General features: G+C 33.7%; 1 protein-coding gene across 2 annotated transcripts in view; it reads left to right on the forward strand.

Moving 5' to 3' along the window:
- Positions 1-22,143, forward strand: part of SNAP91 (synaptosome associated protein 91) — a 166,520-nt gene that overhangs the window by 55,186 nt on the left and 89,191 nt on the right. For both annotated transcript variants that reach the window (XM_036766826.1, XM_036766827.1), the window contains exons 6-8: positions 7,268-7,361; positions 11,661-11,772; positions 20,376-20,482. In XM_036766826.1, coding sequence (XP_036622721.1) covers positions 7,268-7,361; positions 11,661-11,772; positions 20,376-20,482 — 313 coding nt within the window. The remainder of the gene's footprint in view (positions 1-7,267; positions 7,362-11,660; positions 11,773-20,375; positions 20,483-22,143) is intronic.

A 22,143-nucleotide genomic window follows, 5' to 3' on the forward strand; every position in this document is an offset into this window, starting at 1 on the left:
CTTCATATCAGTTCATCTAAGTCCTCCCAGGTTTTCTGAATTCAGACCCCTTATCATTTCTTATAGCACAATAATATGCCATCATAATCATATACCACAAATTTTTTAGCCATTACAATTGATGGGCACCCCCATAATTTCCAATTTTGCCACCACAAAAAAGCTACTATTAATATTTTTGTACGTATAGATCCTTTTCCTTTTTCTTTGATCTCTTTTGCATACAGACATATTAGTGGTATTTCTGAGTCAAAGGGTATTGGGCATAGTTCCAAATTGCTCTCCAGAGTGATTGGACTAGTTCACAACTCCATCAACAATACATGTCACAATTTTTACACATCCCCTCTAGCATTTGTCATTTTCCTTTTCCGTCTTGTTAGCCAATCTGATAGGTGTTAGGTGGTACCTCAGAGTTGTTGTAATTTACATTTTTCTAATCAATAGTTATTTAGAGCACTTTTTCATGAGACTCTTGATTTCTTTGATTTCTTCCTCTGAAAACTGCCTGTTCATATCCTTTGACCATTTATCAACTGGGGAATGGCTCTTATTTTTATAAATTTAACTCAGTTCCCTACATTTTTGAGAAATGAGGCCTATATCAGAAATCTATGGTAGATTTTTTCCTCAGTTTTCTGTTTTCCTTCTAATTTTGGCTGCATTGGTTTTGTTTGTGCAAAATCTTCTTATTTCATGTAAAAAAATTATCCATTTTACTTCTTGTGAATCCCTTCTGTCTTTTGTTTGGTCATAAATTTTTCCCTTGTCCATAGATGTTATAGATAAACTATTTCATGCTCCCCTAATTTGCTTATGTCACTCTTTATGTCTAAATCATGTACCCATTTTGACCTTATCTTAGTATATGGTATGAGATGTTGGTTTATCCCTGGTTCCTGCCAAATTGTTTTCTAGTTTTCCTAACAATTTTTGTCAAATAGCGAGTTCTTGTCCCCAAAGTTTAGATCTTTGGGTTTGTCGAACGTTAGATTATAATGGTCATTTACTACTGTGTATTATACACTTAATCCATTCCATTGATCTATCACTCTATTTCTTAACCAATACTACATTGTTTTCATGATTACTGCTTTGTCATATAATTTGAAATCTAGTACTGCTAGGCCACCTTCCTTCACATTTTTTTCATTGATTTCCATGATATTCTTGACTTTTTGTTCTTCTAGATGAATTTTGTTATTATTTTTCCTAGCTCTAAAAAATAATTCTTTGGTAGTTTGATTGGTATAGCACTTAATAAGTAAATTAACTCGGGTAGAGTTGTCTTTTTTATTATAATATATTGGCTCGGCCTAACTGTAAGTAATTAATGTTTCTCCAGGGTTTTAGATCTGCATTTGTGTGAAAAGTGTTTTGTAATTGTGTTCATATGTTCCCTGGGTTTGTCTTGGCAGGTAGACTCCCAAGTATTTTATATTGGCCTCAGTTGTTTTAAATGGAACTTTTTTTTCTGTCTCTTCCTGCTGGGGTTTGTTGGTAATTTATAGAAATGCTGATGACTTAATGTGCTTTTACGTTATATTCTGCAATTTTGCTAAAGTTATAATTATTTCAACTAGTTTTTTTAGTTGATTCTTTAGGGTTCTCTAAGTATACCATCATATCGTCTGCAAGGATTGATAGTTTTCTTTCCTCACTGTCTATTCTTACTCCTTCAGTTTTCTTGTCTTATGCTATAACTAGAATTTATAGTACAGTATTAAATATTAGTGGTGATAGTGGACATCCTTGTTTCACCCTTGATCTTCTTGAAAAGGCTTCTAGCTTATCCCCATTACAAATAATGTTTGCTCTTAAGTTTAGATAGATATTACTTTTCATTTTAAGAATATTTCCATTGAGTCCTATGCTTTCTGGTGTTTTTTCATAGGAATGGTTTTTGTATCGTTTTAAAAGCTTTTTCTTCATTTGTTAAAATAATCATAGCATTTGGGGTTTCTTGTTATTGATATAGCCAATTATACTGATAATTTTGCTAATACTGAACCAGCTCTGCATCTCTGGTATAAATCCCTCTTGATCATAGTATATGATCTTTGTGATATATTGCATAATATCCTTGCTAGTATTTTATTTAAAATGTTTTATCCATATTCATTAGGGGCATTGGTCTACAATTTTCTTCCTCTTTTTTTTCTCTCTCTGAGTTAGGTTTCAAAGCTATACTTTTCCATAGAAGAAATTTTCTAGAGCTCCTCCTGTACCTATTTTTTTCTTCAAATAGTTTAGGGAGTATTGAAATTAATTATTCTTTAAGTGTTTGGTAGAATTCACTTGTGAAGTCATATGGTCTTTGGGATTTTTTTCTTTGGGAGCTCATTGATGGCTTCTTCAATTTCTTTTTCTAAGATAGGGTTATTTAAGTATTTAATTTTCTCTTCTCTTAATCTAGGCAACTTATTTTTTGTAAATATTCATCTATTTTACTTAGATTATCAATTTTATTGGCATATAATTGGGCAAAATATCTCCTAATAATTGATTTAATTTCATCTTCATTAGTGGTGCATCCACTTTTCATTTCTGATACTAGAAATTTGGTTTTCTTCTTTTTTTTAAAATTAGCGGTTTATCTATTTTAGTTTTTTTTTTCATAAAACCAGTTCCTAGTTTTATTTATAAGTTAATTTTTTTTTACTTTCAGTTTTATTATTCTTTCCTTTGAATTTCAGGATTTCCATTTTAGTGTTTAATTGGAGATTTTTAATTTGTTCCTTTTCTAGTTTGTTTTTTTAATTATGTGACCAATTCATTGATCTGCTCTTTCTCTTTTTATGTTGATGTAACTGTTTAGAGATATAATTTTCCCCCTAAGCACTGGTTTGACTGAATCCCACAAATTTTGTAGCCTCATGGTTGTCATTATTGTTGATGAAACCATTGATTGTTTCTGTGATTTGTTCTTTGAGTCTGTGATTTCATTATAATTATTTGATTTGGTTATTGTGATACTTTGATTTAATTATGATTATGATAATAGAAGTTATTCTGTTATTTGATTCGATTCTATAATTCTGTGATTTGTGATTATGAGTTTATGATTTGATTCTATGATTCTATTCTATGAGTCAACCTTTAGGATTAGATTATTTAGTTTCCAATTAACTTTAATCTATGCTTCCAAGGTCCTTTATTGACTGTAATTTTTATTGCATTATGGTCTAAAAAGGGTGCATTTACCATTTGTTTTTCTGAATTAATTTTTCTATTAACTGGGATGCTGAAGTGTCATATATTTTAATGAGTGCCATGTAATAAAAGCAAATTTTGACCCTAACGACAGATGGATTCCTAGAGTTGGAGAACTAGAAAGTTAAAAGTATTACCCTGTAGATTTATAGCATATTAGAGCTGTGGAAAAGCTTTAGTATAATTATTAGCAAAGTATAAATTGAGAGTGCAGATAATTTAAAAACTAGAGAAAATAGAGATATTTTAATGACATTATTCTCTTTGAAAGCTGATAAATAAAATTTAAAAGGGTATTATAGAGAGTAATGTGATGATTTTCTGCCAACAAGTTCTCTTTATGGCCCAGTAAGCTAATGATTATTATGATTTATTTAATTTTTAAACTTTGTAGCCTGTACATCTTTTTGTGCATATAAATAACTTAAGTTCAATAATTCATGTGACAACTCTCCATCATCAGCTTGTTACCATATGTGTCAGTGCAAGATTTTCAGTAAAACCCCTCATTCAGACTGCCACTTATTTATACATGCAATTCAACATGTCTTAAGTACATACTATGTGCAAAGTACTCAATTCATCATCCATTTATTGAGTGCCTACTATATGTCAGGCCCTGTGCTAGGCCCTCAGGATATAGACAATAGAATTAGCCTTTCCTTTTAAGGAGAGTGAGATTTACTCTTGAAAGGAAACAGAATGTACATAGATAACAATAAGCAAAATAGAGAGAGTAAATACAAAGTAATTTTAGAGTCAAGAGACTGCTAACAACTGCAGGGTTAGAAAAGGCATTTTGTAGGAGGTAGCCCTTGAATTTAACTAATGGTTCTGTGATACAAAGGTGAGCAGGGACACAAAAATAGGAGATAAAATGTTAGGTATGGAGAACAATAGACAGGCCAGATTGGCTGAAATGATGAGTGTGTGAGAAGTAATATGCTATCAGCCTAGAAAAAAAAAATAGGTCAGAGCCAGATTGTACATTTAAAGAAATGTCAAATAGAGGCATTTGTATTTTATCCTAGTGATAAAAAGAGTCAATGTGAATCTTTTTTCCCATTTAATACTATTTTTTCCAATTACATAAAAAGATAGTTTTCAACATTCACTTTTGAGATTTTGAGTTCCAGATTTTTTCTCCCTCCCTCTCTTCTCCCCTCCCCCAAATATGGCAAGCAAGCTGATATAGACTATACATGTACAGTCATATTAAACATATTTCCACATTAGTCATGTTGTGAAAGAAGAATCAAAACAAAAAGGGAAAACCATAAGAAAGAAAAAACAACAAAAGAAAGAGAAAATATGCTTTGATCTGTACTCAGACTCCATAGTTCTTTCTCTGAATGTGGATAGAATTTTCTATCGTGAGTATTTTGGAATTGTCTTAGATCACTGTATTGCTGAGAAGAGCTAAGTCTATCAAAGTTGGTCATCTCACAATGTTGCTGTTACTGTGTACAATGTTCTCATGGTTCTGCTCACTAGTTTGAAGTTTCTTCACTAGGGAAGTGACAAGGTCAGATATGTGCTTTAGGCTTATAAATTTGGCTGGTATGTGGAGAATGCAAGGTAGAATGGAGGAATTAAAAAGGAAGGCCAATTAAAAGGATAGTATAATAGTCCAGGAAAGAGGGATTGAGGACCTGAACTAGGTTGGTCATGCTGTGGTAAAGAGAAAGGAGATGAATGTGAGTGATGTCGCAGAGATCAAATCAATAAACCCTGGCAACTGATTAGATATGAAGAGAGAATAAAAGTTGAGCATGACTTTGAGATTATGAAACTGGGTAACCAGAAGGATGGTGTTGTAAACAGAAATAGTGAGGTTTAGAGGCAAAATAGATTTTAATGAGTGAGTTTGAAGTGCCTGTGGAAAGTTCAAGAGGACATGTCACAGAGTTGCTGATACAGGATTAGACCTCATAACAACTGAAAAGATATGGAAATAGATATAGACATACACATATGTATGTATATATAGGAATCATGTGTTTGAGCAATATGTTTCAAAATATACTTTGATATTCTTATATTTTACAATGTAATTTATGCCTATTAAACAGTGTATTTTTCATTAACTAAATGCATGTGACATTTTAATAGTAAATTAATCAAACATCACCTATTTCATGCAACATGTTCTTGGTAGGTACTGGGAATGCTATGGTGAAAATCTGCGTAGGAACTGAGAATGCACTGATAAAAGATAATGTAATTCCTGCCCTTAAGTTTATGGCATATTAGACCTTAGTGTAATACTCTTTATATATTATTTTATGATAAATACCTTTCCCATTTACAGAGATATTGTCTAAAAATACCAGGAAATAGAAAAGTGAAAGTATTATACTTTGCTTGTCAGGTAGAGAGGAGCCCTCCAATTGGCACCAAACTACAACGTAGTAACAATTATTGCATAATCTAGAAATAACTGGTTTGATTAAGTTACGGAGCCGCAAGATGTTAAAAAGAAAGATTACAACCTCTTTGAAAAGCAGGCTCCCTAATATGTTAGTGAACAGCTAGTAACATTTTATTATATCTGAGGAAAACAATACAACTCAATAAATTCTAGGGTTTTTCTTGGCGTAATCCAAACTGCCATGGAAAAAATTTTAGGGTTTTATTTCTGGTTCATTCCTTCTTTGTAGCTCCAGTTAGAGTAAGTCAGTTTTCTAACTTACATTGCATAACAATAATATCTTATATCTATTTGTGTGTTGCTTTATGCCGGAGATGCCTTACCTTTTTACTTCATTTCCCAAAAGCTTTGAGGTAATCAGGGGACAAAAGAGCAAGATATAAGGTGGAGCTGATTTTACTGCCCCTATGTGTAGGTCTATGTGGGGAGGAGAAAACATTTCTCTGGGATACTGGCAAACTGTAGAAACTTGAGCCGTACTATTGGCCACTGGCTTTGAGATCTGCCAGGTAAATTTTTGAGATATAATGTTAGACTCCTGCTTTATATTTTTCAGAGTGCTTTCACAGATATTTTCTCAAATATCTTTATCCTTTTTAACTAAAAATCCAGCACAACCCTGTTCTGTCCCTTCCTGAGCCCCATAAAAGATGTCAAAGACAAGGGGAGGGTATGAAGAAGAGAGCTCAGCAGCTAAATTAGCTTCCGTGGTTTGAGGTTTGTGGTTACTATCACCAAAAAACTCTTGAGAGCTTTCAAGCTCTAGTCCTTGTGCACTCCATAGGATGAGAGATTCCTTTTAGAGGTCGCATTTTCTCAGTTCAGGGGACAAGGACAGAGGTCCTAACATTAACATGGTGTGGGACTCTTGTAACTGTGCTCAAGTAATATAACTTGTTTTCTAGACAGAGTCCCAGAGTAATAATTAAGTTTATTTTCTCAAATTTAAATGCTGCTTTTTTGTTCATCTCCTCTTCCCCAGCCCTCATAAAAGTAAAATGAAATAAAATCCACCAAAGAACAAGTTAAATATAGTCTTTTTAGTTGTCTTCATGTTCAATGGAGATGCTAATGGAGATCCTATTACCTTATTTTTGTAGCAGTAAATACTGATTAGGGCAGCTAGGTGGCACGGTGGATAGAGTGTGGGCCTGAATGACTCATTTTCCTGAGTTCAAATCTGGCTCAGACGCTGACTTACTAGCTGTATGACCCTGGGCAAGACATTTAACCCACTTTGCCTCTGTTTCCTCATCTGTGAAATGAACTGGAGAAGGAAATGGCAAAGCTCTCCAGTATCTCTGCCAACATAACCCCAAATGAGGTGACAGAAAGTCAGACATGGCTGAAAAGTGACTGAACAATAACAAAAGGTACTGATCAAGGTCAACATTAGTTCCGTTCTTTTACTGTACATAGATCCAACTTATGTCCCATGGAAAGAGTGCTGAATTCCAAGTTAAGATACCAGAGCTCTCTAAAATTACTTGCCTGTTCCATACTTTGTATGTAGGCAAGGGTAAATGAGGTAATAGTGGAAAGTATTTGGATATTATGCATGTAATCTTGAGTTAATTACATCCTTGCAAAATCTAATATAATGTCTTCATTTTTGTCTTATAGAGCTGATGGTGTAATGAGAACAATGGTTCCTGAAAAGCTACTAAAGAGTATGCCAATATTGCAGGGACAGATTGATGCATTGCTTGAATTTGATGTATGTATCCATAAATTTGGATTTTTTTCACTTTAATTTATCAAAAAGAAGCATCATGGAGTAGTAGACAGAGGGGTGACTTGGGCCACTCTCTAAGATCTTAGGTGGTAGAGCTGTTGCTGATCCTCATTGTTAAAGGGACTGCCCTACACTGATTAAATCGTATGTCTGGAACAAAAACAAAAACACCTTTAACAAGAGTCTACTTTAAAAAAAATCATTTGTTCTTGTATTTTTAAGTTGAATAATGGCAACAGATTTAATTCACTTATATTACAGTAGCAAACAAGCTTGTAAATATTTTCATGCTTCCAAAATTTTTGAGAAATTCTTTTCTTTGGATTCTAGAAAGTTAATATAATAAAATTAACTGTGATTCTCCTCTCTCTGCCCACCCTGCCACAGCATGTCAGAGAAAACCTAATTTCTCCCTGCTTGTATCCTTAGAAAACTTTACAATATTTTAAGCAGTTTGAATAATGCTAAAAAAAATTTTACTTTATATTCAGTATATAGATATTTTCAGACAGCATCAGTTACTCTTATCAGGCTTTTAGTATAGTTGCTGTTAACAAACAGCAGTTCACCAAGAGGAAAAAAATCAAGCTTTTAAAATTGGAAGATAGGGAGGAGGAAGGTATATAAAAGGAAAAAATGAGTAAAAGCCAATTTAGTCTGGAAGGTATATAGATTAAATGGGGGGAAAGCATTCCTTATAAATTGATGTTAAGATCTGATTGAAGAATAAATTTGTTACCATAGTGATCTTACTTGTCATGTACAAAAGAAAAAAATGCAGAAATATGAAACTGGGGCTATACTGCTCCTATTAATGCTATAGGCAGTTGTTGTTTTTCTCCAAAATGCATCCTGAACCTATAGTATAAAATGTCATTGTAAAGCAGATAATGTTTTCCTATAAGAACAATATTCAGTTTGGCCTTTGCATTTTTGACCAAGGATTTGCCATTAAATGATCATAAAGAAGTATGTGTGTCTTAAAAGTAAAGAGAAAAGAAAATCCACCTGGCAATAGTTTAAAATGATAAAATTCTTTTTTGAATCCTACAGAGGAAGCCTAAATATTCTTAATGCACTGATTATACAAAGAGCCTTAACAGATTTTAAAGAGTACATACTTTAATACTTCATGGATATGTAGTTTTGTCAGTGTGATTACTACCTATGTTGATGAAGATTGTAAGGCATCTAGAACTTGATAAATGGTCTTCAAGTAGCTGTGGCTAAAAAATATAGTGTTCTGAAGCCAACTTGTTGATGGCCTTTATAAATTTAGTTAGGTAGATCCGTGGACAGTAGATATTCAATCCATCACTAGACTCATAGTCAGAGACTTTTCAGCTTGGCATAGGACCTACCAGAGCTAATTTTTTGATGATATCGCCTTCAAGAACCTAATGAACATCTTATTAGGACTTTCCTCCCTCTCTCTCTCCACACACACACACACACACATATATACATACATATACATACATATGTATGTATATATGTGTGCATATATATGTATACATATATATGTATACATATATATATGTATACATACATATATATGTATGTATATATGTGTGTGTGTGTGTGTGTGTACATGTGGCACACAAAATACTATTCTGTCAATTGAATGTCATATCCTAGCTGAAGTAATTTTTATTATTTTTAAGACTTAGAATTTGTACCCATCTATTTACAAAAGGATTGCAGTAGCTTAAAAATTTAAAACGCAGTAAACAAGATAAATACTTTAAATTGCATTTTTGCCACCTTCGAGTTTTAGGACTTCGGGGAAATGATTTAAATGGGTCATGCTTCTTAGATGGTCTGAGGAATTTGAACTGATGCTTCTTTTCCTCTGAAATTTCCCTATGATGAGCAGAGGCGTTTACAAATCATTTCAATGACCTTAGAACAAAAGTTGAGATCATTATTTTCAAAAGTCATCATTCTAAATATTTGAAGTCCTTACCAAAGATCTCTTTGTTTCTGATCTTATTCAGTTCTCCTTGTCATCGCTACCACTCTTCATCCCCTAAAATGTTAGTAAGATGCTCAAAAAAAAGAAATCTGGTATCTGGGGATTTTTTGGGTAGGATGCAAGCAGGGGGTGGGGTTAATGAAGATGGAGGGAAAATTGGTTGCTATTTTATACTGTATTTTTTTACTGTATTCATACTATGAAACTCAGATTCTAGAAAGCAATTCCTTTCTATCCCTCAAAGGGGGAGAGACCATAAGCCATTACTGAGTAATCTATTACTCAATAAATGGAAGATCAGAGGAGATACAAAATATGAAGAAAGGCCACAAACTACATCCATTATTTCCTGGGCTCAAGATGTATGTTATCTCATCCCCATAAGCTGAGGATCAAAGAATTATGGAGGAAATTAATTTCAGCAGGAAAAGGTTGGAGAAAACATGAAGAAGTCACACTTGGGAGACAAGCATCCTGGTGTTTTATACTGTATGATCTTAGAGCTACATGGTCTAAATAGAGGAGTGGACCCAAAAACCAGAACTATATGGTAGAGAAACCAGCTGCATTGATACATCTGTTATAAATAGCTATTGAAATTGGGCCAGTAATGACATAAGTTATAAAGCTAGAGCATCAGAATCTCCCCTCAAAAAAACCCAGGATGACAGCTACATATCTTTTGCCATATAAAGCTTAAGGAAGAAATCTTAGGCAGTACAGAGAAGGGTGTCACATGTGAAATTTAACAGAAAGGTAAACTGAGGCTATTCTCTAAGCAAGATATCAGTTTAGTAGTAGAGCATTGAACCTGTTAAAAAAGCAATGGCACTGCCTCTGGCCAAAAACCCAGAATTGAAGATGCAACTCTTTTTTATAAGCATAGAACACAGAAGAGAACAGAAACAATATCATTGTTTATGGAACTGGCAACATCATGGGGTTGCAGCATCATGGTTACATTAAAGAATGTGGGCATAGCACATACATGAAATGAAGACCCTCTCTCTGTCTCTAACGAATGCTTTTGTGAATTTATGAATCCAAGCTACATCCTGAGATCACTGATTGTGGACCAAAAGTTGTAGACTCATAGTTACCTGAGAATTAGATAAAACCACCTTTAATTGGCAAAGATGGGACTAAAGATGGGACATGGTCAATTTGTTTCATGCCCAAGGATAACACATCCATACTGTGCTGTTTCTCAGGAGCTGAAGTTATGGGGGAAGACAAGGATTCCTTGTAAAGGAATGATTTGCAGGTACTGTTGAGATAACAGTTCCCTTAGCTCAAAGCTTTTCTCTAACAGTGGTTACAGGGAAACTTTAACTTTTACATCTAGCTCTGAGAGAAGGACTGAACTTTTGAACCCATGATCTTCTTCACTCAGACAAAGAAAAGGCTTAAGTTTATTACATAGAATACAGAATATGGTTACAGAATAAAATCAAATGTAAAATACAGGACCAAGAATTAATTCTCACAAGGGAAAAGCCTTTATTTTAGTTAACGGTAGGAAAGGTTCTACCAGGTCAATTGCCACTGGTTGGAGAATGACTTGGGAGCGGAGAGGAAGAGAGGTCAGAAGTAGAAGGGGACAGCAACTGTTCTTCCCAGTGCTCAGAGTTGGTGAAGCAGATTTGCCAAGGGCCCAGATACCTACACCCAAGCCAAATCCATTGGCTAGTCACTTAGAACTAATCTAACAATTATTGGAGGCAGGATTTCACTGAATGTGAGGTCCAGATCTTATACTAGTAGAGGTGTATACAGCTGGATGAGAACCAAGTATGTAGAAGTGGAGAAGGTTTTTAAAATTCATGGTGGTAAGGGAATTACAGGGAGAATTATATGGATATGTACTCCAGAGATGACTTTTTTTAAAAATTTGTTTTGGTGTCAGGGAGTGGACATCATCTTCTTTGGATCCTGGATCCTTTCTCAAACTTAGCATCCCAGACTGCAATAGGAACTGGCAAATGAGTGAGGTAAAGATGCTGAGGAATAATTTAGTATGCATAGAATAAACAGAGCAGTGGAATGCAAAATGGAAAAAATTAGCTATTGTCTTTGCATCTACAGTGTGGGTCACCAAAAAAATGGAAAACTTTAATGGAATAATTAATCTTGCAACTTTTAAGAACTGTTAAATTCTCTTAAATCAAACACACTGGTAAGACATTTTAAAAATATTTTCTTGCATTTATACATTGTTGTTAAGTACTCAACTGGAATTTTAAAAGCTTTGAGAGAATTGTAAATTCAGAATATGCAGTTAATTAACTTTTTATATCTACTTATAGGTTCATCCAAATGAGCTGACAAATGGTGTCATAAATGCTGCATTTATGCTTCTTTTTAAAGATCTCATCAAACTTTTTGCTTGCTATAATGATGGAGTTATTAATTTATTAGGTATGTAAAATTGCTGAAATCTTTTCCTTCACCTATTACCCTTATTCAAGGAAACATTGGAAAATGCAACCCTAATACTTAACAATCTAATTTTGATCTCCCTTTATGTGTATCGGATTAGTGATTTTCTAACAGTAGCAGGGAAGTGTTTGTCACTGAAACATTAGCAACCTGGTACCATGTGCAAAACTTTTGATTGATAATTGAAAGAGTTCAATAATAAGAATTGAATTAATAAATGTTGTAACAGTTTTTTTTCTCTAACACTACTTATTTACTCTCCATTCCCTGCCCCCTTGTATCAGTAAGGCAAGATTCATGACCTCGAAGATGACCATGAACATGCCTGTATAGTTCAGAATTGCAAAGTATAAGAAATTCTCTAGGTAGAAGGCAGGGGAAGTATAACATTTATTTAGACACCAGAGGATCAAATCCCAGAACCAATAACCCCAATTCGACATAGCAGTAATTGTATTCCAAAACCAGTAAGTCCACCTCAATGTAACAACAAGGAAATTATAACACAGCAAGGAACCAAGTCATCCTGTAACCTTCCCCCCTGCTGGGGCCTTCCCATAAACACTTACAAATCCCAAATGTATGCTTGCCTGCGTTCTCTCCCCCCTCAGTTCTTTGGTCTCCAAAGCTTCCTGGTTTACACTCTCTGCTTTGCAATCTCTCTGCAGCTCTATTCACTAGGAGTTCTTACTCCTTCTCCTTGTGCTGAATTCTGATCTTACAATGGCTACCTTCTGGGTATAAATACTCTTTTTAGGGCCCAAGGGCTTCACACCCAGTCAGCCAAAGGATGTAGGCCTGGGGCTTAGTACTTAGTAAGTAAAGAGTATAGGCCTAGGGTTTAGGGCTTGGTAAGTAATGGTTGTAGACCTGCCTACAAACCAACCAAGCTTCCCTTAACTAGCCCCACCTGAGGCCTATTGAATGGGTGGGAAAGATCTTTAATCACTGATTGTCACTATATTCGGCCGGAAGATCTTTCATGTCCACTACACAGGGAACTTGTGTCTGAATAGGTACTAACATTTCTTAAGTACAACAAAATTCCCTCAAAGTAAACACATCACATTTGCAAAATACTTAATATAACATCTCATCACCAGAGTGGCCATTTTGTAACAACAATGCTGCTTGCCACTGCTGTGAAGGTATAAGACCAACAACACCAGTACACAGGAGGGCTGCCAGCACAAGTTCTTTGATCTGCTTTTCTAAGGAAAGCAGCTTTAAGGGGTTTACAATCTCATTTTAATTAAACATACATATATCATTCACTTAGTTCAGGTGAAAGTCAGTACCCTGAACTTCAGAGAAAACACAAACAGAAATTACAAGCAGAAATTATATAAACAGAGCAAATAACACAAATCAGCAGACAGGGCTTCTAACTGTCTGTCCATAGCAATACATACATAGTACCAGAGAGACAAGCACCAACATTTGGGCTTTCAAAGCTGGGGGGGCTTCTTAATGGCTACCCAGAGTCTCTACACAAACAGTCTTCCAATGAGTGAGCCCCCAAAGCAATATGCTGACCACAGAGTACATATATACTTCTTCTGGGTCAGTCAACAGAAGGTATCACAACCATGTGATTCGAAGTCATGTGACTTAGGCTTTCTTGTGACTTAAGCAGGTCATCAAAGACTCTTGATTAATCAAAGACTCTTGATTCAAACAAAGACAAGTCTCAATGAAAGGCACTTGATTACCTTAGTGCTGAGAAGAACTAGAACTCCAAGAGAAAAAAGAGCAAAATGAAAAGTCCCATTTTGCTTGCCATTACACCCCTCTTCTGAGCTCCAGCCCTACTTTTCCAACTTGTCTGTTAGACATTTCTTTTTAAAATATTCTGTCTTCACCTCAAATTCAAGATGTCTGAAATTGACTTTTTTCATTTCCTTCCTCTTTCTTCTTTATTTCTTCTAATGATGCCACCATTTAAAGTATTTACCTTCAGTATCATTGACAAATCTTTGAACAAGATTTGAGTATCTATAACATAAAAGTAGTACCCTGAACTGACCTGGGTTTTCCCCCTATTAAGTCTGTTTTGTTTGTCTTTTGGGAAGGGGAACATTAGGCTGTAGGAAGAGAAGGAAAGGTTGGTTTGACTTAATCAAAGTTTACTGAATTAATAACTCAGTTTGTTATCAAAATATGCCACAGGAATGGGTATGTCATATTGAATATATTCATTATGAGGAGAATCCTTGTAGAGTGTAATTTTCAGTTTTAGATGAAGCTCTTTAGGAGAAACATTAATCACCTAGAAAGGGGAGTGACCAATGCTTAAGGGCTTGAAAATCATGCCATATGAGCCTCCACTGAAATTACTATAAATGTTTATCTTGGAAAAGAGAAGACTAAGGGGGAGGAGAGAGGGGTCAAAGGATTAGACTTGTTCTGCATGGCCTCAGAAGTCAGAACTATGAACAGGGCAAAGAAGTTTCAGAGGTATTTTTAAATTTGTTGTAAGGAAACTTTTCTCAACAATTCCAGCTATCCCGAAATACAAAGGACTGCCTAGGAAGGTAATGAGGTTTTGCTCATTCAACTTAAACTGTGGATCACAACCCCATATGGGACCCACATTTTAAGAAGCACTGAGGGATCGAGAGTGGGAAAAGTTTAAGAAGCAATGCAGAGGACTTAGGAAAAGGTTACATAACCACTCGGTGAAGCTATAGAGAACCCGTGGCCTATCTAAAGTCTTCCAATACTGATTCAGTGGGCTATTTTTAAAAGCAGATTGTTTCTTTTTTCCCCTGAATAACAAATTTAGGTCTACGGCAAAGACATATTTAAAGTGACAGACATATATTTAAATTCATGAGAAGCTCCTAAGATGTCCAGTCTAAAAAAGCTCCTCACTTTTTCCATTTATTAATGATGTTAATCTTATTATATTACAAAGCATCCAGAGGCATTAAACAACATTGACCATTTTCACTCAAACTCTGTTAGCAATTTGTTCTGTCACACTTTGAAGTTATGTGGATGCTGCATGTGTTCACTAGGTATACTATGATAGTAATAAAGTTCCTAAACGATAGGGAAACTGATTCATCCTTTACCAGCTAGGAATGAATCTCTGGGTGGCAGTCAATAATGATAAAAATAATAATAACAATAATAATTAACACTGAAAGTCTTAACTTGTCTTTCTGTGAAATGACTCCTTTTTAAATACACTGTTGACCTGACCCTATCTTAGTGACTAATATGATTATGCAGAGTTTTCAAAGGTTTAAAATCTAAAAGGTTACATAAAAATTAATTTTAAAATTATTTTTAAAACAGTTGTCACAGAATGCCCTATATATGAAAGATTCATGCATCTCAAATTCAAAGAGGATTTAACTGAAGCCTTGCCTAGGCCCACATACTCTGGCTGTCACTGATAAACCTGGATCTAGTTAAGCCTCTCAGGGCTATACACTAGGCAACACAAATAGTCTTTAACTCTGGTGTCTGCTATGATAGCAGTTATTGTGACTTTTTGTCCTAATGCCACAGTTTTTTTACTATTAGGAATAGTTTAAAATACAGTGATAAAAAAATAAGAGAAACTTCTAAAATTCCAAATTAGAGGATGGCCATTGCTTATATTTTTGAGGAAATTGATTGTTCAAAGAAAAATAAAGGAAATTAAACTAAATAATCTTAATGGCTTTCATGTATATGATTAGTTGATGATTAAGGGCTTATCACTTCACTGTTTCAATTAAGAAAAACACAAGAGGGAATCAATTTTAAATTGTAACAGAAAGAACATATAAAGTTTTAGAAGACGTTCCTTTCAATTATGAGAAAGTAGACATTTTACCAAGAAAAGTGTGAACTATCTGGGAAAAAATAAAGAAAAAATAAAAAAAATTTAGATAAAGCACAGAAGCTAAACTGTAGACCAATATCTTTAATAAATATTCATTCTTTTTTTAATCTTGTCAAACAGACTCCAGTGATTTATCCAAGAAATAATTCTTTACAACCAACTTTGATTTATGTACTGGAATGGTATAAAGTAATGGTATTAACTGAAATAGAAACAGGGGACCACAAAACCATACATAAGTATCCCTGTGGGCTGCATATTGACTTAGAAAGCCACATGTTTATTTCTTTTTCTGATAGTTTATTTACTTTATTAAATATTTCCCAGTTATATTTTAATCTGGATTGGGCTGCATCCAAGAGAGTTGTGGGCCACAAGAGGCCTATGGGCCTCGTGTTTGACATTTCTGGCATAAAAGGATGGTTAAATATTAGGAATACAATTGCTGTAATCAAATTAAAGATGCAGAAAAAGCCTTTGACAAAGTACAATACATATTTATGCTAAAATCCCTACAAAGCATAAGGATTAAGGGAACTTTTTAAAAATATCATAATAGGCATCTATCTAAAACTAGAGATATACTAAAACCTTTTCCAATGAATATGAGTAAAGCAAGGATGTCTACTGCCTCACTATTATTTGATATAGTTCTGGAAATGCATGCAACAGCAATAAGACAAGAAGAAGAAAGGCAAATCAATGGGTAAAGAGAAGATAAAACTCTCTCTATTTGCTGATATGGTGGCATACCTGGAATTTCCTAGGGAATCAGCGATGATACTAATTGAGACGATAACTTCAGCAAAGTTGCGGGCTACAAAATAAACCCTCAGAAATGAATAGCATTTCTATATAACAATAACAAAAACCAAGAAGCAAAAATAGAAAAGAAAATCCTATTCCAAAGAACTACACAATTCACAAAATATCTCTAAATCAATTTACCAAAGCACACTAGACTTGTATCAGTTTAATTACAAAGTGCTCCTTAAAGAAAGAAAGAAAAATTTAAATAGAGCAGTATTCATTGCTTATGGCTGAGTCATGCCAATAAAAATTACAGTATTACCAAAGTTCATTTACATTATATGAAACAAATTACCAAGGGGATGCTTTATAGAAATTGATAAAATAATAACAAAATTCATTTGAAAAACAAGATCTAGAGTATCAAGACAATTGATAAGAGGTAAAGATGAAGGAATAATAGCACTTCCAGGCCACATATTATAAAGTCAACAAAACCCTCTGATGCTCATTTTTTAAAAAATAGATTAATGGAATAGACAAGAAATAAATAGACTAGACAAGGGAGAATCAGAAACAGTGGAAATTAGTGGAAAACATAAATGACTTGGCAAAGAACTCCCTACTTGAGAAAAATTGCTGGGAAAACTGGAAAGAAGTCTAGCAAAAATTAGGCTTAGACCATCACCTCATACCATATTCTACAATGTATTCTAAATGAACACATGATCTTAATATTAAAGATCATATTATAAAGGAAGAGAAACAGATCATATACCTCTCATGTCTATGGGTAGGAGATATATTCTTAAACAAAGGGTAGAGGCAATGACAAAACTAAAATAAATTACTGATTACATGAAATGGGAAAACTTATACACAGACAAAATTAATTCACCTAAGATTAGAGAGGAGCAATGAAATGGGAAAAAATAGAATTTCTCTGATCAGGTTTGGTATCCAGGATATGTAAACAATTTTAAAATGTATATATGAGACTAATAGCTGTAGATACATGGTCAAAACATATGAACAAACAGTTCTCAGAAGAAGAATTGCTCTAAATAACTAATAATAGGGAAATGCAAATGAAACAAATTCTGAGGTCTTACCTCACACCCTGAAAATTGGCAAAGATGACCAAAATATCAGTGTTGGAAGGCTTGTGGGATTATAGGCATGTTTGTGTATTGCTGGTGACAACCATTTTAGAAAGCAATTTGGAATTATGCAAATAAAGTGACTAAAATGTCCATACCCTTTGATTCAGAGAGTCCATTACTGGGCTTATATCCCAAGAATGGAAAGTTCCAAAATATATCAAAATATTAATAGCAGCACTTTTATGTTAGCAAAAAATTTGAAATAAAGTAGATGTCCATTGATTGAGGAATAGCTAAATAAATTATGGTACATGAAGAATGGACTATTCCAGCATTATAAGTAATGATGAATGATGAGTACAGAGAAGCATGGAAAGATGTACATGAACTTATACAGAGTGAAGTAAGCAGAACCAAGAAAAAGTATATACAAATAATTGAAATAATGTAAATGGAAAGAATAACAATGCACATACAAAAAAATTAAAAGTCCAAAGTGACTCTAGCAAAATAATAAAGATCAAGCATGAATGGAATAAAGAAATGAGAACATACCCCCTAACTACCACTTCGTGGAGGTGGGAGGTCCATAGGTGTTGCATGTTGCTTATGTTTTTAGACTTTTGATCAGTTGTGCTGATTTTTTTCTCTTTTTCTTTTATTTAAACAATACTGTTTGTTACATGGGGTGACTCTCTGGAAGGGGGCGGTACATTGGGAAACCATGATGATGTCAAAAGCATAAATAAAAAGTTTTTTTTAAAAAGGAAAAAAATCTGTACAGCCTGTCATATCATTTTATTTATGTAATTGTAGAGAAGAGGTAAAAGAAACCCAGAATCTCTAAAACTCATTTTAGCTTGTATTTTCAGCTGACCACACTTATCTTTGTTAGGTTTATGTTCAAAATGATTTTATTTCCTTTGCTTACCTTCTATTGGAGGCATAAATTAACAATTAAATTGCCAAAAGACTCTTATTGCAAGACAAAGGACCTGAATAACTAATTCATTTAATTACATATAATTCTTAGGGAAGTTAAAACACCAGATTTCTAGTTAGTAATATATTGTGCTAGTAGAATATAGGAAGGGCTTGAATGAAATAAAAAGTAGCAAATAAGACATTATGTACAAATGTATTAAAATAAAACTTAAAGGATAGTCAGCTCTCAGCTTTCCTTTTTATATACTATTTGGTGGTCATTGTAAATAGATTTATTAAGACAACGACCTAATGTACTTATGGAACTAAAGAAACCCTTAATGGAATACTCATCTTCATTATGAAGGCTATTAAGAAGCAGAAAACACTTTTCTACTTTTATAAAGGATAATAATGTATAAATACTTGGCCTATTCCTTCCCTAAAATGAAGAAGTTGAACTAGATGACCTCAAAGGTTCCTTCTAACTGATTCTATGAAAACTGTCTAATAGAGTGGTTATAACAGATAATACATACCACTCTACTTTTTTTAAGCTTACCAGTTGTTAATAACATTGATTTTAGTACCTGAGAATGAAGAATTGAGGATAATACTGAGGTTGCAAATCCGTGTGACTGTAAGGATGCCCTTGACATTAATATGAAAGTTTGGAAGTGGCATGGATTTTGGAAGAATGATTTTGTTTTGGATGTGTGTTGAGTTTGATACATCTATGGGACATCTCATTTAAACTGTCAATTAAGCAATGTGTGATATAGAACTGGAACTCGAGAGAATCTAGGGCTAGATTAATGTAACTTGGACCCATATGCATGAAGATGATAACTAAACCCATTGGGAGCCAATGAGATGACCAGGTGACATAATGTGGAGTTTCAGCGGTTTCAGAACAGAAGAGAAACATGAGAAATCAGTGCCACGAAGATACAGAGGGAAAGAATATCTAGGAAGAAAAGGTGATCAGTAGTATTAAATGCTGTGGAAATATTTGACAATAGTACTTTATTATGACACAATAAATTTTATTTATTTAGTATTATTTAGTAATACCACAAACATTTGGTATACATGTTGTTTCCAACCTTTTATTACAAATTGTGTTTCTATGAATCTCTTTTTATATGTGTGTCTTATTTTGTTGTCACTAATCTCCTTAGGTCACCAACCCACCATTCAAGTTTGGCAGCAAGAGGTGATACCTCAGAATTGTTTTAATTTGTATAAATACAATATGTATATTTTAATTTGTATACATATAATTTTCCACACCTATAGCTCCCCACCTGGAGAAGAAGAATTTTCTCAATTCTCCAGAGTCAAGCTTAGTCATAATAACATGGTCTTAAATTTTCCTTTCTTTCTCTTTTTTATCATTTGCTTTGTTATAGTCTATATACATACATATATGTTATATATATATATATATATATATATATATATATATATATATATATATACGTACATATAATTTTTCCAGGTTCTGCTTGCTTCACTGTATCAATTTTGGCTTTAGAGAAATGCTTTTGATTATGTTAAAGAAAGATCCTTTGGCTCATTTTTAGGAAGCAAATGCTTTTTAGTGTTTTTGACATAAATGATTTATTTTCTCAAAAGTTTTTTTCTGTATCTGTTGATTTAATTGTGATTTTTAAAAATTAATGAAGTATTTTCCCATTAGTTATCCCATTAGTTGGCCCTTGCTTGACTAATTTGAATTTATTGAACTTGGTTAAGTGAAACCAGGTAACAAAGATGAATACAAAGGTTTGCATAGCCCAATAAGAATAATGCCATGTTAAACCTAGAGAGAAAAAGGCCATCTAAATATATTTCATGCTACCATTAACAACAGGCTTAACTTTAGTTAACACAGTCATAAAGTGGAGTTAAATTATATTATTTTTATTTTCCAAATTGCTAATGATGTCATCTATTATTCCTAGAAAAATTTTTTGAAATGAAGAAGGGGCAATGCAAAGATGCCCTAGAAATTTACAAACGATTTCTAACGAGAATGACACGAGTCTCAGAATTCCTTAAAGTTGCAGAGGTAAGTAATGTTAAATTTTATTATGAGTTGAGTCGAAGTGGCAACATATACGAGGAAGCATAATACATAATGGTACTTAAAAACAAGCAAAAAAATCAGTTATAGAATTGCAGAATCTTAGACTTGTAAGGAAACAAGTCATCTTGACCAACTTACCCAAAGCAGAAGCTGTAACTTCTCTATGCCATTTTTGACAAAGTCACCCAGATGGCTATTTTTAATACTTATAGTAGTGGGAACCTCATTAATGTGAAGACAGCTCATTTCCTCTATGACCAGTTCTGATTTTTACTTCTTCCCATATTGTGTACTTGTACTTCCTTGTAATGTCTTAGTATGGGGTGGTTTGTCAGTCTGCTAAAGTTCTGACTCTATAGGGAGATAACCTGTTTTTAAAAATGGAGCTATCATCACTTTGCCATTTACTTAAATATAATAGTGGAATGAAAGACATTTAAAAAGAATATGGTTTTCTAATTTTTAAAAAATTTATATCCATTATCCTTGAGGTCTTTTATAGTTTCTAAATAATAGTTTAACTTTGCACGATCGCATGATGATTTTATTTTTCTTCCTTAGGTGATTTATATTTTCATTTTTAAAATCTTTTTGCTAGTTTATGTTGATATTTGAGACCTAGTTGTATATATAAATATGACTCAGATAATTCTGAGCCATTATTTGGGGTGGGCATAGAAATACAGATGATAACAAAACAGTATTTAAGAAGTATATGTATTTTCAACCTTGAGAGTATCTTTTCTTGAGCTGTGTATTTGTGATAAAGTTCTTTAATACGTCATGGGAAATAAAAGATCTTACAGGTATTGTTAATGTTTATTAGTAACTTGGGGATGACACAAAGTTGGAGACATAACTAAAACTCAGTTGGAAGAATTGGGGTGTAAAGCAGTCTCACTAGGTTTAACAGTGGACTGAAAGGATAAGATTTGATAAATGCAAAATCTGGTACTTGGATATAGGTAGGTAGCTAGATATTTAGGGGTCTCAGTAAGCTGAAAGCTCAGTGTGATTCAGCAGTGTGATGTGACAGCCAAAATGTAATACAATCTTAGAGCATGTTAGTAGAGAGTGTCTAGAACAAGGTATGACAGTGCTGCTGTATTTTAGCCTGGGCAAATCATATCCTTGAGTACTGAGCTCAATTCTGTATGCTATGCTTTCGGAGGTACATTAACAAGTTACTACATATACCAAGGGAAGCGAATAACACTAGAAATGGGTCTTGAAATCATACTGTACTGGGATTAATTAAAGAAATTAGAGATGTTTAACCTGGGGGAAAAAACATTTAGATGGAAGATACAGTTGAAATTTGAAAGGTTATCTTGTGGAAGAAAGCACCATAGAACAGAACTTAATACTTGGTCCCACCAGGCAAAAGTAATGAATGGAAATTATAAGGAGACTGATCTTAGCTCATTTTAAGGAAGAAAAATCCCAACAGTTACAGCACTTTAAAAGTGGAATAGATTGTCTCATGAAGTAGTGAATTTCCAATTATTGTATGTCTTCAAGTGCTAGCTATGTGGCCACTTTTCAGGTGTCTTGTGGACAGGATTCATGATTTAGGGAGAGGTGGGACTAAAATTTCATGGCAATTTTCAATACCAGATTTATTTGAAGCTTAGGATATTTAA

This window comes from Trichosurus vulpecula, chromosome 7, assembly GCF_011100635.1.
Source record: "Trichosurus vulpecula isolate mTriVul1 chromosome 7, mTriVul1.pri, whole genome shotgun sequence".
Classification (NCBI taxonomy): domain Eukaryota; kingdom Metazoa; phylum Chordata; class Mammalia; order Diprotodontia; family Phalangeridae; genus Trichosurus; species Trichosurus vulpecula.